Raw genomic sequence first — 15,685 nt, 5'->3', positions numbered from 1 at the left:
TGAAACCCGAAGACATATTCATTTGATAAAGTTTTGGTTAGTAGAGTCAAATTAAGTCAATTTAAATTCCGCCTACACCTCGTGGAGGTATTAGCTTTAATTTCCACAACAGACTTTTTTTTCTTTGATTTTCGTAAGTTTACAGGAAATGCCCATCAGATCGAACAACCTTTGCTAAAACTTCATTCCTATAAACATATTATGTACCTACCAAGTCAATAGTGTAGGTGGGCTCATGGAGTTCCACGTCAGGTGTTTCAGATCTTCGATATTAACAAGTCAACCGCGAGTGGTCTTCAGATTGAACAACTTTTGCTAAAACATCATTTCTATATAATGCAACAGTGCAGTTGGGCTCTTGGAGTTCCACATCAGGTAGTCTAGCTAGATCTTCAAATTTATTCTCTCAGTAGAAAATGTTCGTCACATGGAACAACTTTTGCTGCGGTACCATTTTTGTATCTCTTACAGCTTAGTTGGTCTAGCTTAAATGATAGCCTATGACTCGGCCAGACTTGATACCGATACCGTAGTTCCGAAGATTAAGTGTAATAAACAGACGGATATTTTTTCGGATTTGTGCTCTGTTACTATTTCTGAACCCTACTCAATTATTATTTTTTATAATATTCAATGTACCACAGTTTTTTTTATAGATTTATTATTATTATGTGTAGATATAATTTTATTTCCTAGATGTAATTATTTCGCTAAGAATTTTATAAAATAAAGTGTTTAAATAAAATCTTTCTCTATTTTTAATCAGTTTAATACACGAATAGGTACCCAACAGCCAGGGTGTGATCAATCCCAACAAGGGTTGTCTTTTCAACTAGCTTTTGAGGGTCAAATAGGCCCATCAGATCAGGTTACACTGGTAGGTTGGGAATAGGCTACGAAGTGCATGATGTAGAGTGGGATGGTCGACAGTGAATAACCAACATTTTAAAGAGTTGTAACTACCTCTGGGGTCCCTAACTTTTTACTCATCATTGAAGATTATTTAGTTTTCTACTTTATTTACTACTAGCCGTTTTCCCGCGTCCCGTAGTAACCACTGCCCGTACCGGGATAAAATATAGCCTATGTTACTCGTGGATAATGTAGCTTTCGAATGGTGAAAGAATTGTTAAAAACTGTCCAGTAGTTTTTGAGCCTATTCATTACAACCGAACAAACAAACAAAGTTTTCCTCTTTATAATATTAGTAAAGACAACACTTTGGTTAAAATACCTCTAGGGTTTTTACATTATGTTACATGTGGGGATGCTATTCACTGTATGCACCCAGAAGTATCCAATGAAATGGAGTCTGGTACTTCAACTGTGGGTGTAAATAACGAACCATGTCAAATAATTTGGTTATTACCAAAGCATTTAAGCTCAGGAATCTATTAAACACATCTATTATATATTACTAGCTTCCGCCAGCGGCTTCGCCCGCGTGGTGTGTTGATAAGTAGCCTATGTGTTAATCCAGGGTCTCACCTATCTATATACCAAATTTCAACCAAATCTGTCCAGCCGTTTTTGTGTGAAAGAATAACAAACATATATCCATACATTCTCACAAACTTTCACATTTATAATATTAGTAGGAAGTATGATAGTAGGATTATCGAATGTGACGCAGGCTTCACATAAAAAACATACTTTAAACTAATGTTTAAAAAAGCGTAAGAAAATAAATAAGTCTAATAATTATAATATGTTTAATATAACATTCAATGTAACACTATAACACATAACCAAGATTATTTTCAAACATGTTTTTATTAACAAAAAAAAAAACAAATTACAATATTCAGGTTTGATGCGTTTATCAAAATCTACTTTTCTATTCAATATTCGCCATTAAGGCCTCTCAAAACATACTGTATATTAAATTTGGGAGGGGGAGGGAAAGGCACAAGTTATATGTTATACAGATATTAGGAATCTTATACATAAATTAACCAACAGCAGCCAATAACAAGGTGGCAATGTCTTCACGTGGCGAGCGAGCTATCAGTTGCATAGTAACAGCTCCTCCGGCCATTACAAGTCGTGCTCGAACAAGCACGGGGGTGCCCGCGCGCCAAATGCCACCACCGCGAATCTCCTTAACAGCATCACCTGTGACTGCGGCTATGGGCATCCCTAAGTGTTCACATACTGCTTTAGCAGCCTCTCCTACGTCGGTTTGAGACAAACCAAATGTATCACAAGCTTCATCAGCGGCAGCAGCCCTCTCCCAAGACGCTTCCCAGTCGTCGGAGGCAGCGCGCGTCCTAAATTGTTCAGCACAGCCGATTTCGATTTCCTCTAATGGATAGGTATCGGCATAACCCTCACCTGAATCTGGCAGGCCAGTGGTTGGGTCACAGTCACGCACCACAAACTCTAGTGTAGCTCCAAATGTTCCCAAAGTTTCAATCGGGGTCTCAGGGAACTCTAATAGACAAAATATGCTTCCTTGCTTATCATACGGCAGTTGCTCACATGGAACTTCGGTTAATATTTTATAACCTGGAGCAGATTCCAGTCTTATGTGAACTTTTTCCAGAAGTTGATCGCTCAGTGTATTTGTACATTCAAATTGAAGGACCAAATGGCGGGCGAAAACATGTTTAACGCATTGAACACGATACTCCGTCTCCGGTTCGGTCAAGTCAACAGGCTCACATGTTTTGAAAATTGGACCAAGTTTCTCAATGCCTGGAATAACTTTCAATTGATCAGCATATTGCTCCTCACGAGATATCATCGGAGGTCTTGTTTCAATTTCAACAGGAGCTTCTTTAGGCTCTTGTGACTCTTCAGCTATTGTCGGGATTGTAGCAATATTGAAATCTTCTGTCATTACAAGATCAGATGTCAAATAATGGTGCAGTGCCCTTTCTAGAAGTACAGGGTTAGGTATAGGGACATTTATTATGTAATCATTGATGAGTTGTGAATCACCAGAATCCAAAATAGCGCTATAATAAATAGCTCTATCGCGAACTTCATCATCGTCATCTAATTGGCAGCGGGCCAGCAGAACCCTTATATTTGGAAGCAATTCAGGACGAGCTGCTCCAAAACGAGCAACAGCCGACACAGCTGCAGCGCGAACCGGACCTGACTCCAAAATTACTCTATTGTATATGTACCGAATATACCTGGATGGCTGACGAGCTTTAGGTCCTTCACGGCCCAGGATATGTAATATGCGAACTGCTAGAGAAGCATGTTCACAGTCTTCAATAAACTCACAGAGGTGTGCCAAACCTGTCTCTTTAGCATCAGGATTTTCTTCAACAAGAGCAATTATAGCATCGGCAATGGCAGTCTTGTACTGCAATCCACCTTCATCACGGAGCATGCCAGCTAAAAATGATGCCAGTGATTGATGTTTACGTGGATACTTGGAACAAAGGCGCCTTATCGCACGCACTACTACGATTTTGAATTCATCCGATATTTCAGACATGAAACTTGAAATTTGTTTCATTAAACGGTCAATAGAACTTTCTGCGCCAGTAGCCAAGAGCGTTGTTACGGCTAAAGTGGCTACAGAGCGATTTGGGTCAGAAATAAGATTTTCCAGATCGACGGCACAAGCTGCTACAGCATTGGGATGTTTAGCTGTCAGTTTTGCTAATGTGCGAGCACCTGCTAATCGCATTGTAGCCTTGGAGGAGCCACAGAATATTTGTAGTACAGAAACTGCCTGGGCAAGATCTCGAGCAGATTTTCTTAAATTCACAATGGCATGAGCAGCTTCATAGACTACTATCTCGGATTTATGACGCAAACATGATTCAATGAAATCAATATAGGGCTCTGAAGCATCACTTTGATCTTCCTCAGTTAATTTGGCTGCATGACGAATAAGAAGACAAAGGGCATATGGAGAGCGCAGCGGAGTCCGGGCCAATTTTGTTACCAGCTTGACTGTCGAGAGGCGATCGTTGCGCCGGGCCCCAGCCACTACGGCTAAAGCATGGTATGACACCATAGCGTTGTCAGATGTGATGACACCCTGTAAAGGAAGCAAGAGTTTATATGTAAGAATTGTGACACAATAATACTTCTTTCACGTTACCATAATATTGGATGTGGATGCACCCTAACATATCGTGGGTTAGATGTGCACGAAAAAGAGAATATACAATAAACTGCGAAATGTTCGCTCACATTCGGCGGCTGACTCAGTATGGTTTGAACACAGCAAAGGCAACTACACTATACTAAAGGTACTATACCAAAGGAAGAATGAGATCTTAGTATAGAGATTGTAAACTTTTGTAAATGAAGTATAAAAACAGATTCTTGGTTGGTATTATCGCCAAGCTTTGATAACTAAAATATTATCAAAATACAGTGTAGATGCATGACAGATTTGCCAATTCCAAGTTCTTTGCCGACTGATTCAATAATTAAAATCACTAAAGTGTCAAGGATATCTATCATGGTAGATTCCTGAAATTAGAAAATATTTAGACAGGCACAGGAAAATCTAAAAATATTTTTTGGTGTTATTCAAAGGAATGTTGTAACTGCACTATATTTGGTCATTTCATGTGTTAGTATAGATGATGCAGTTGCATTTTTTTATAAAAAACCACAGGAATCAACACCCTCCATATGTTATTCAACATGGCTAGCTGAGTAAGTTGCAGCTAAACATGGGCCACCTTTTTAATCGCAATGACAATCATTCAAATGCAGAATTTCAAAACGGCATATCGCAAAAGGCACACATTATACAATGTATATTACGCATGATATAATGAAGCAGATTATACAATCCCATTGCAACATAAATATAAGGATGAGGACCCTTAAACATAGTTTAGTAGCAAAACTATTGAAATAGGTAAGCCCTATGATGATAATCGCTCAGCAATATATATGAATGACTTAGGTTCTTAGTTTCAAGCTAGCATTTGGAAATGTATTGTAAATCATCTGAATGAATGATGCTTAGTGTAAACCAATACTATGCAAGTCTGGGGATCAAAGTGATTAATTGTAAAGTTTACGCAGTTGCCTGTAATTCTCCTTAATCAAGAAAGCTTCTCATTAGTTTCTGTTCCCACCAGAAATAAGTCAACTCAATACAATATACCTACAACTTAGATCATTATAGTTCGGCCATTCAGAGAATGCGTTCCTGACACGTCGCGATTGAACTGACGACGTAACTTTGCAATGGCGTTGCAGTTACGATAAAAATATTTTTGCTGGTTGTTTACCGTTTTAACAATTGAGGAGCATTAAAACAACATTATTATATCAATAATCAATGAATGTAGTTACGTCGTCAGTTCAATCGCGACGTGTCAGGAACGCATTCTCTGAATGGCCGAACTATAAGTAGTACATAAAGTTATGAAATTTACACAGAATAATGTTTAATTTCCATATAGTATATGCAATTAGAACGTACAGCACAATGACAAAATTTATTATTTACCTGAGCTTCCATGACCCATCGTCGTACCAGGTCCGGCACTGTAGCAGACAGATGGAGTGCAGACACAAGGGCAGCAGAGCTCACAGCGGGGTTCTTGTCCACGATAGCTTGCTTCATATAACGCTCAATCGCTTGCAACATTGTGCTATCAGTGATTGTGCACAAAGCACGGATCGCGGCCGCCCTATACAAATCCTCTTTGCCCGTCATGTCCTTAGTAAGAGATGATGTTACTATGATGACATCTTGTGCCATACAACTGAGTTCCTTGATGCTCAGATATACCAGCCGGCGTAACACGACATCCTTGGATTGAAACAACTTCGTAGTTGCGAAAAATATGTCAGTGGCTTCTTGAGTATTTAACTTTTCTCCTTGATTTAGCAAATACAGGATCTTGGTTAGGATATGTATACATTTTTTAGGATTAACTGGTGTCGAGTTAAAATATCTTGCCTCCTGTAAAAGAGTAGTCTTATCCAGATTTTGGAAAGTACTACTACTGTCCTCGTCTTCCTTCTTGTCTCGGCGACTCATTGCAGAACAGTTTACGAAGTGAACAAAACACAAATAACCAAATTACGGTAATGGCAAAATCGGTGATTGAAGCAGTAATTTACTTCTGACCCGACACGTCACGTCATCTCACGTCAAGTTTTGATTATCTTGACATTATATAGACAGAGTTGCCATTTTAAACGTACTAAACTGCCAACGAAGGTGCACCAAACATATTTTTTACATTTTTAAATATTAAATTCAAAAATACAAATTCATTACGTTAAAGAGTGTAAATACAATTAAATTAAATGTGTGGTGAAATATTAAGCTTTGAACTTTGAATAGAAACTACTACAGAAATACTATTTTGATTCTGTAGTATTTCAATATCTTTTTTCAGATAAGGATCAATATAAATGCGGCGACCTAAATAACGGCATAAATAATATGCATATAATATCATGTCTTATGTATAAGTTCTTTGTGATAGACCTTTGATGGTGCCAAAAAATCCAGACTGAAATCCATGGGGTATAGGAGCTATTTCATATTATCGCAAAAATAGGTTATGTTGAATATATGTTGATTTTAAAGATTATTAACATCAAGGGACATAAAAAAGCAAAGTAAACTAACATTATACAAGCCACTAGTAATAACCCCATAGTTTCAGAGTTGGCCTGGTGATTAAAAGGTCTTGTATTTAACCACTCCAGATACGATTTGACAATGTTGTGGTGGTCTAGAGGGTAAAGAACCAACCTCTCGAGTATGAGTGCGTGTGGGTTCGATTCCAGAGGTCAGACACGTACCAATGCAACTATTCTAAGTTTGTATGTACTTTCTAAGTGTATCTTGGACACCAAAGGCTGTTTAAATTGGTGGAGGAAAACATCTCGAGGAAACCTGGGTTATAATGGGTTATAAAACAGGGACAAAAAAAAGTAATGAATTTGTTACTTTTTAAGCTGTCTCACGTTATATTTGACTAACTGCCATTGGCAACACTGGATGCTTGTCAATGTCACAAAACTGTTCATTCATTTGTTGTGTTATTGTTGTGTATTTTCTATAATTTTTTTGTTTGCTTGAATTTAGATTAGTCTTGAGTGAACTTATCCATACGTATATTTTACAAATAGTGCTTTAATATGCTAAATTATTGTGTATCTGAAAACTCAGTGCCTAAGTAAGTACAGTCCACATATTGTAAGAGTATTGTTTAAATAAATGTTATTTGTGTTTTACAAAGGCTTAGTTTATTTTTGTTAAATAAACCTTATTTTTTTATCCATGTGATAAATATTAGGTGTTGGGGTGCACAAGTAATAAAAGACTATCTTTGCAATTTTTAATGGTTTACCAATCTACAAATACATTTGTACATGGGTATTTTGAAACATTTTATGGCGAATTTTTTGCCCTAACACTCATTATACACCTCAATTTATAACTACTGTCTTGATAATAGCATCTAAGAAAGAAATTTTATTCTATAAATAGATAGATATATTGTTGTGGTATTTAATACCTATGCAATAAATTAAAATAATTTATGTATGAACATAATAACAGCAATAAATAATAAGAGGTTAACAACTTAAGAAAATATAAAAATAACTTAAGTACAGTAATGTGCAGTTGTGCACAAATTGCAAACAATACAAATCTACTAAATAGTTTTTTAATAGAAATTTCAATGTGAAAATTATAGAAATAATTTTCACTATTTAATTCAGTAACCACTACTGTATTAGTGTAGAAACAATACTCCACGGACATAATACAATATTCACAACACATGTCAAAAAGTTTGCTCAAATATGTCCAAATGTCAATAAAATTCTCAGAACCAGAGCTTTGAATATACTTTAATGAGATCTATAAGTATTGATGGTATAATAAGATATTTAATTAAATTTACCAGCTAACAATTGCAATAATTAGTTGTTAAAGAATGTTTTTCTTGTCTCATGTCTTTTCTTAATTCAGGACTATACATTTAAATAAGACCACATGACACAATAACACAAACATGTAACACAGTTCTAACTGAATACAGGAATAACAAAATTAATGTCTTCAAGATTCACACTTGTGACATTACTTTCAGAATTTCATGATTAGTCACAAATCTTGCCTCTGGCATGTTCAATGTGCGATCTCCTTGGTATATGCCTTATTGATGTATTAAGGCTATACATGAAGCAAATTTTTTATTACAACTTTGACTACACTTTTTGAAAGTTACATTTTTTAAATGGATATTTTCCATTAATAGTTTTAACTGCAGTAACGTTTAACATCACTAGAGCTTGTTTAATATGAATTATTCATCTTTCCAAAGATAAGAATGTATACATATAAAAATTTTGCACAGTAGTTGCCTATATATATATAAACTTTCGAGAATATAATGTATGAGAAAATAAACAGCTTACAAATCTACGCAATGACTACTCACAACATCCCTTTTTCTTATGTTTAAGTACTTAGATTTGATACCTAGATACATAAAATGGTAAGGTGATTATTAGAGAAAACTTGTACACTGATAGCAGTAAAAACTAGCATCCCCTTTGTCATACGAGTCATTACAATTTCGTGCCAAGATTTTTATTTTTCAAAAATAATTTTACTATTTGGTCGCGAGTTTGACTAGTGGCGAACACAAACGTTCTACCTTTTACATCACAAGATGATCATGAGTAATAAACACTTAAATCTTTACATAAACAGGTTAACCTGATCAATGTGTCATTGTTTTTTTAATATTAAATTCATTCTAAATAAACTGCCAAGCAGAAAAACAATAATGTTACAATGCCAAATCAGTGACACATTTATATATAAGAAGATAACTTCATGATACCTTTTGTTTCAATTATTTATACATACATATGTGTACATATGCATAAAATTATTAATTCACTGTGGAATGTTACTCAAATTAATGTTTAGAAATTAGTTTATAACTAATTAACACATAACTTGATAGAATAATGTAACTAGTTTTACGTAGTGTAAAATACTACCAAGTAGAACATTGAGTAAGTAGGTACAGCTCCGGGATCATTATGGGCAGTGGCAACCATTCCCGTATAAAGGTACTTACGTGACACACTCACATATACCGTCAAAGTGGGTATCAGTGTGGCAAATTCACAATCAAAGTGACAACCCTTAACTATATCAATTGAATTATATTATTTTACTTTCTACACTACGGATTTGGCTTCACATTTATTTAGTTTTATTATTTACATCGCATTAATTTACAAAATAGGTTACTCTTATGTTTTGGTAACAAGAACCTATGCTACAATAATAACACATTTATATATACTAACACTTTTTACAGAAACATTCTTTTCAAATAGGTACTTAATGGAACTTTTTCAATAGTCTTGAGCTATTAATAAAATTCCAGTAAAAGGTCAATTTTTATGCATTTCGACTTTACTCCTAGTTTATTAATCCTTGCTTCTGGCATCATATTATACCTACTTACTGTCATTATTTGTTGTGACCAAAGATGTAATCGAAACAGTAATTCATTACTCTCGATTGTGCAAATAGATATATGGAAGTAGCTTGAGCTACAAATGCAAGAAGATATTTCCAGTACTCAGAAACTTGACCAGTAAACTACGGAGTAAGGTATTCAGCCCGTAACACGTAACGATCATAAATATTATTATTACCTCTACACTTAAAGAGATGACACTAAATTGGTGTAAGTTTGCCGGCAAGATACCAGTGCCGATTTCTCAAAAATATTTTCTATGTATATTTTCAAAGGAAACAGTTGAATGTTGGTCTTCCTTTTTGGTCTAGTAGTTGTGCGGCTTCGTTTTTATTTTTCTATTGTGATTAAAAGTTTTATTATGCTCTCTCTAGGCACTTCTAATCAATAATAATAAATTACAGATAATTATAAGCTGAAATTACTTCTAATACTTTACACAATACTAAAACACATAAAAGCCGATCTTATGCTTATTTAAAAACGATTTCTAGTGTATAAATAACCGATGTATTATTATTTGCAAAAGCGATATTACGGCAAGTGAACATAAATTTTATTGTCTTAAATAATACCAAACAATGCATAAGTACAATATTAAGCAACAATATTGTCGTTTGAAAATCGAGGTGTCCCTTTGTCCAGTCAGCCAATATTCAACATTTTTATAAATAGTTCATTGTTTAGTTATTCTATTGATCCTGTCAGTAGGACTGTATCACGGAATCTCGAAGTTTAAAATGCCGAAGTACTGAAGCCATAAAGTACACAAGATCGATGCACGTGACTTAGAATGTACGCTACATCGAAGTACTGAATTGCGAATGTTCATGATACCGATGTACGGAATATCGAAAGTTTGTTATAGCGAAGTACGTGATTACGATTGTTCTGAATCCCGATGTACGGAATATCGAAAGTTCGTGACACCGAAGTACCTAATATCGAAGGGTTTAAAATCACGGTATCTGCGGTAATTGGTAATATATACCGGAAATGCTTTAAATATCGTATTTTGATCAATTTCCAGTAAAAAATTCATTGCTTTAATGTACTTGTGTTAAATCTTCGAGATCTTATGTTGTTATTCCACGACTTTGTTTTCGATTTCTGTCGTGGTTCACATTTATTCATCATTATTTGCCGAGCCTTTCCCAACAACCACCCACCCACCTAACATTGTATTGAGGTCTGCATTATATTGAGCCTAGCCTTTCCCCAACAACAATGTTGGGGTCGGTCTACGAGATCTTATGTTGTCGCTCCTTGTAAAACATTGATGCTCCGATTGGAAGCTGGCCCCAATACAATGCTGAAAACAAAAAGTGTATATAATATATAATGCAGACCTCAATACAATGTTGGGTGGGTGGGTGGTTGTTGGGAAAGGCTCGGCAAATAATGATGAATAAATGTGAATCACGACAGAAATCGAAAACAAAGTCGTGGAATAACAACATAAGATCTCGTAGATTTAACACAAGTACATCAAAGCAATGAATTTTTTACTGGAAATTGATCAAAATACGATATTTAAAGCATTTCCGGTATATATTACCAATTACCGCAGATACCGTGATTTTAAACCCTTCGATATTAGGTACTTCGGTGTCACAAACTTTCGATATTCCGTACATCGGGATTCAGAACAATCGCAATCACGTACTTCGCTATAACAAACTTTCGATATTCCGTACATCGGTATCATGAACATTCGCAATTCAGTACTTCGATGTAGCGTACATTCTAAGTCACGTGCATCGATCTTGTGTACTTTATGGCTTCAGTATTTCGGCATTTTGAACTTCGAGATTCCGTGATACAGTCTGTCAGTAGTTTTATTTCAGGTTCAATAACCAGCCTGAGTAGCCTTAATTAACTTAAATGATTCTAGGCCGGCAATAGGAAAACTTAACCTCGTCGATATTTACAAGTTATATAGTTTTTCATTCTCAAAACTACGTTGCTAATACTTATTTTGGCACTCGTTTTTGAAAAAATACTTGAAAACAAATGGTCAATTGTTATGCCATACTTGGACAACTTCGTTCAGTGTGTAACAACCCGCCGCAGGACAATTAAGTACTTGTCAGCAATTGGACTTCACATGCCTTCACACCTGCGGACCGCCCTTGAGGAGGTTCACCCAACAGGTACAATTAAAAGGTCTTTGGTACTTAATAATAACAGATGAATGACGAGTGCACGGGTCGGAAGCCCTGCGTAGGTAAATACGCTTGTAAATATATTTACTGGGTAGGCCCCAATAAGGCCTGTTCACGAACAACATCAACAATGAGATCAAAGTTTATTAAATATGCATTAGAAAATGCGTCAAAATGGTTTTGTCTAATACAGAACAATTCAGTTAGAATTCACAAAAACTTCTACTGAGAATGTACAAGACCACCGAGTAAGCTATATTTATTTTAGTCATAAACAGATTTGTTTCAACATTCGTAGGATTACCTATGTCTTCACGTTGTGAAATTTAATCGTTGCAAACATTTAATTAGTTAACTATTTATTTATTTTATTCTATGTAGGATCTAACAATTCTTTGATTCATCTAGGCCGTGTCCCTTCATCGTATTCATTGTTGTTTCCGTTTTTTCAGACACTAATAGGTATCCCAGATTCCTTTTTCTCGAATTCCAACTGTATGTCAATACCTACTTCATTCCTCATACTTAGATTTGACGAAAGTTAATAATATTTGATTTAACTTTAAAGACACATACTTATTAAGCAAACATTGGATATTGCAAACAGCAGAGCATCTTTTACACAACAACTTTATGAGAAACTTAATCTATGTTCGGCTATTGCTAATAGTGTTTTACTATAACAACTATTTCGCGTATCAGTTATTCGTAATACAGAACACGTTTAATAATTTAACATACCAACAATTTTGATCTAGTTTAATTCTTTTGGTTTTTCGATTAAAGCAAAAATAATAATATTTGGAAATAGCCATTGCCCAAGCTTCACTTCACTGTTTTGTTTATCAATAATTTAAGAGAAACGATCGCCAGTAAATTGATGCTTAGGTACATTACGAACACCCATAACCTGGATTGCTTACAATAATTATTTACAATGAAGACATTGCTGTGATTTTGTTGTTTCGGTCCCAAGGGTACGTTCGACACATGTTTCTGGTGTTTGAGATTACATCAACAAGCAATATGTGGGTACAGACCAAATGGGAACCTTTTCCAACTTAAGATCCCTTAGGGTTTGACAAACAACAATTTAAGGTATTACTGTTTCTTTGTGGGCATGGCTGCATTCGCTTGCGGCTCAACACTGACACGGACCTCTCCTGTAGGGCCCACCACGATTCTCACCTGAAAAATGTAATTATAGTATTTATTTTACAGGTGCGTTCAAACTAAACGATCAAATGATCTTTCTATCCCCATCTATCAAATTCTGAGCTCTGCAGCTGTTTAAATTAAAGGGATTGATATCTGTTTGTTTAAGCTGTAGCTGTTCTTTGTTCGTATGGTTTAAAACCCTTTCTTTATGGGAATACATCCAATGACTCCTCCCGCTGTGGGTTAGCAGCGCGAGGGAGTGTCAGATGCTTACTGACTATAACCCATCATGTTCCTTCGTACTAGGTATGTACCAGGGCCACAGTAACTCTTTCGACCATCCCGCAGACCTTGGTCTAAACCCCTAAATTATACTCTTTTGTATTCTCTTTAGTGTCAGTTTAGAGATTTGGCTTCAAAAAGAAAAATTATATTGCCGAAATCAGATACCATGTTTGATATATTTTAAGTAAGAGTTCAGAACACCTAAAATATGAATCACAATTAGGTACCTAGTCTCCTCGTCAGACATTCATAGCATAGTAGACGGGGTTCGGCGGAGGTGCCATGGGCGACGTGGCTTGCTGCGCTGACACGCCCGACGGGGCACCTTCCGGAGCTCCTCGCGCAGCCCTGGATGGAGATCCAGGCGCTGGTTGGTACATTGGAGCCGCTACCTGTTGAGACACGTTCGAAGATCAGTACTATTTTATAAATAATTGCTCTGCAATATAGTTATTCATCACAAACGCTAAGAACAGAGTAAAATAAAATACCCTATAGAAAGAGCTTGGCAGAATAAATAAATAAATAAATGAATAATTATTCCCTTGCGCCACTTACTTTCTCTGAGTAGCATATCATCTGTTTACCCCCTCCAGGCTGGGGTGCTGGAACAGGTCTATACCTCGCGGGTGCCGGGCACAGCGTCTGAAAATTACAGTACATGACTGTAGTAGGTAACTAGCATCAAAAGGGTTAGCCAAGCATGGGTGAGAGTGTATTCTAAATTTAAATTTTGTAAAATTGCTAAGTAACTGGGACCCTTGGTGGATCCAATAAATTATTTCTTATCATACATGAATACTCACATTACAATACAAAAACTTTTTGTAGTTTACCTGTAGCTGTAGTGCATGCGTGTAGTGAGCACGTTGCGGTTGCACCGCCGCCGGCTGCGGGGTGCTGGCACCGCTGCGGGCTTGTTGTTGGTAATACGAGTGCATGCGGTTGTCTGTAACGAAGCTCACTGTTAGCCTGCTTATTTTCCTTCGGCCTTCTTATTTTTTTAAATATTACAAGCGCTTGCTTTTATAGCGTAAGTTCGTGGTGATTGGAAGTTTGTGTCGTTTTTTTTTGTTTTGGCCTATACGTTGAATATGATCTATCATAAGACATGTTTTCAATTCTCCAAACACTATAACTGAAAACTAATGAAGGCCCAGCGAATCGCTTCTTTTTATAGTAATAAAGCATCCCGTAATTTGCTTTGTTTCAAAAATGAAAGTTGCTAAAAAATTCAAAGTTGCTAAAGGTATACCCACATGGCTTAAAATACACTTTCGGAGAACTATTACCGACGGAACGATTTATTTGTTGGGTTTACTTGTACTGTTTTAATCTTATAATTTAGACTTACTTAATGAATGGATGCTGCTTAAAACTAGGCGAACATATTTAGTTTAGAACTTCGGAAACCCGACAATCGTAGTATCCCAACATTTACTCAACATTTTTTTAATCGTTCACCTAGTCTAGCTTACTAATGCAGTTATTTCAGGTAGTCTAGCCAATCCAAAATACATATTGCTAGTAGGTTGTAAATACAGATCATGAGACAACTCACAATCGTTGGCCTGCTGCCATTGCTGTACTCCGTAGTCAGCGTGGTGTTGGTAGTGATAGTGGGTACTGTACGGCAGGTACAGCAGCTGGTGGTGGCTCCTGATCGGCGGCGGCGACTCCGGGCGGCGGCAGCGCGGCACGGCGCGGACTGGCGAGGTCTGCTCCGAGCTCGTCTGAGAACTGTACAGCTCCTGACTGCTGTCCGAACACCTGAGGTCAGTGCGTACTTACATTATTTCCCATTTTAATTGGCGCTACTTATTATCTATATTATGAAACGAAACCTTGTACCGCGTAAAACAGGACCGGTATGACTTTACCACTGTACGATTTTACCATTTGTATAGTCGAATCAAAAAGACACTTTCAATGAAAAGTAGTTAGAACATTAGAAAAGTAGGTGCTTTAAGGACAAATACGTACCCGATATTAGCATAAAGAGAGCAATTCCTGTACATGTTCTCTTGTTGCTGCCTCTGTTGTTGGTAGTGAGCGTAGGTGGCCATGTTCTGTGCGTGCGCGTAGCATGCGTCTGAATGCTGCTGAGGTACCGGGGTACTCTGACACGGTCGCGACTGCATGTAGTCCGATGACTTCGACCTGATATAACCAGCAAGCTTATCATTTATTCGCTATTTATTAAACTAAATTAATGTGGTAGTATGTTTTTTTTAATTGTAAGTCTGACGCCAGTCTAACCAAGGGTTATCGGGTTGCCCGGGTAACTGGGTTGAGGAGGTCAGATAGGCAGTCGCTTCTTGTAAAGCACAGGTACTCAGCTGAATCCGGTTAGACTGGAAGCCGACCCCAACATGGTTGGGAAAAAGGCTAGGAGGATGATGATGATGTTTCTTTAATAGCGAAACGTCTATATTCGTTTCTTTAAATTATAACGCAGTAGTGCTTTGTAGGATGTAAGCAAATAATTGACTTAATAATACTGATATGACTTTACTCAGTTAAGGTTCTATTTAGTTAGTAACTGTTGGTCGAGTTACTTGTATACCTAAGTAAATTCACGTCTCATCATTTTGATTCACACCGTAA

At 36.6% G+C, this 15,685-nt stretch overlaps 2 protein-coding genes and 1 long non-coding RNA gene across 3 annotated transcripts in view; 1 reads left to right on the top strand and 2 right to left on the bottom strand.

The window, feature by feature from the left end:
• Positions 1–1,698: 1,698 nt before the first annotated feature.
• On the bottom strand, positions 1,699–6,103 carry LOC124644952 (coatomer subunit gamma-like). The gene is made up of 2 exons (XM_047184647.1): positions 5,444–6,103; positions 1,699–4,006 (listed from the first exon to the last, which is right to left on the bottom strand). Exons 1-2 carry the CDS (start codon positions 5,978–5,980, stop codon positions 1,952–1,954), a joined length of 2,592 nt encoding a protein of 863 aa, XP_047040603.1. The 5' UTR covers positions 5,981–6,103; the 3' UTR covers positions 1,699–1,951.
• Positions 6,104–6,963: 860 nt separating this feature from the next.
• The window catches only part of LOC124644953, a 113,366-nt gene continuing 104,644 nt past the window's right edge, over positions 6,964–15,685 (top strand). The window contains exons 1-2 of the long non-coding RNA XR_006986127.1: positions 6,964–7,133; positions 14,716–14,853. This is a non-coding gene — a long non-coding RNA (uncharacterized LOC124644953). The remainder of the gene's footprint in view (positions 7,134–14,715; positions 14,854–15,685) is intronic.
• Positions 11,282–15,685, bottom strand: part of LOC124644951 — a 107,825-nt gene continuing 103,421 nt past the window's right edge. The window contains exons 12-17 of the mRNA XM_047184646.1: positions 15,062–15,238; positions 14,640–14,848; positions 13,915–14,027; positions 13,637–13,723; positions 13,306–13,470; positions 11,282–12,823 (exon numbers count right to left, since the gene is read on the bottom strand). Coding sequence (XP_047040602.1) covers positions 13,318–13,470; positions 13,637–13,723; positions 13,915–14,027; positions 14,640–14,848; positions 15,062–15,238 — 739 coding nt within the window. The 3' untranslated portion in view covers positions 11,282–12,823; positions 13,306–13,317. The remainder of the gene's footprint in view (positions 12,824–13,305; positions 13,471–13,636; positions 13,724–13,914; positions 14,028–14,639; positions 14,849–15,061; positions 15,239–15,685) is intronic.

This window comes from Helicoverpa zea, chromosome 31 (assembly GCF_022581195.2).
Source record: "Helicoverpa zea isolate HzStark_Cry1AcR chromosome 31, ilHelZeax1.1, whole genome shotgun sequence".
In the NCBI taxonomy this organism is placed as follows: Eukaryota; Metazoa; Arthropoda; class Insecta; order Lepidoptera; family Noctuidae; genus Helicoverpa; species Helicoverpa zea.
The sequence above is the reverse complement of the archived record's forward strand: the minus strand, read 5'-3'. Positions and strand labels throughout refer to the sequence as shown.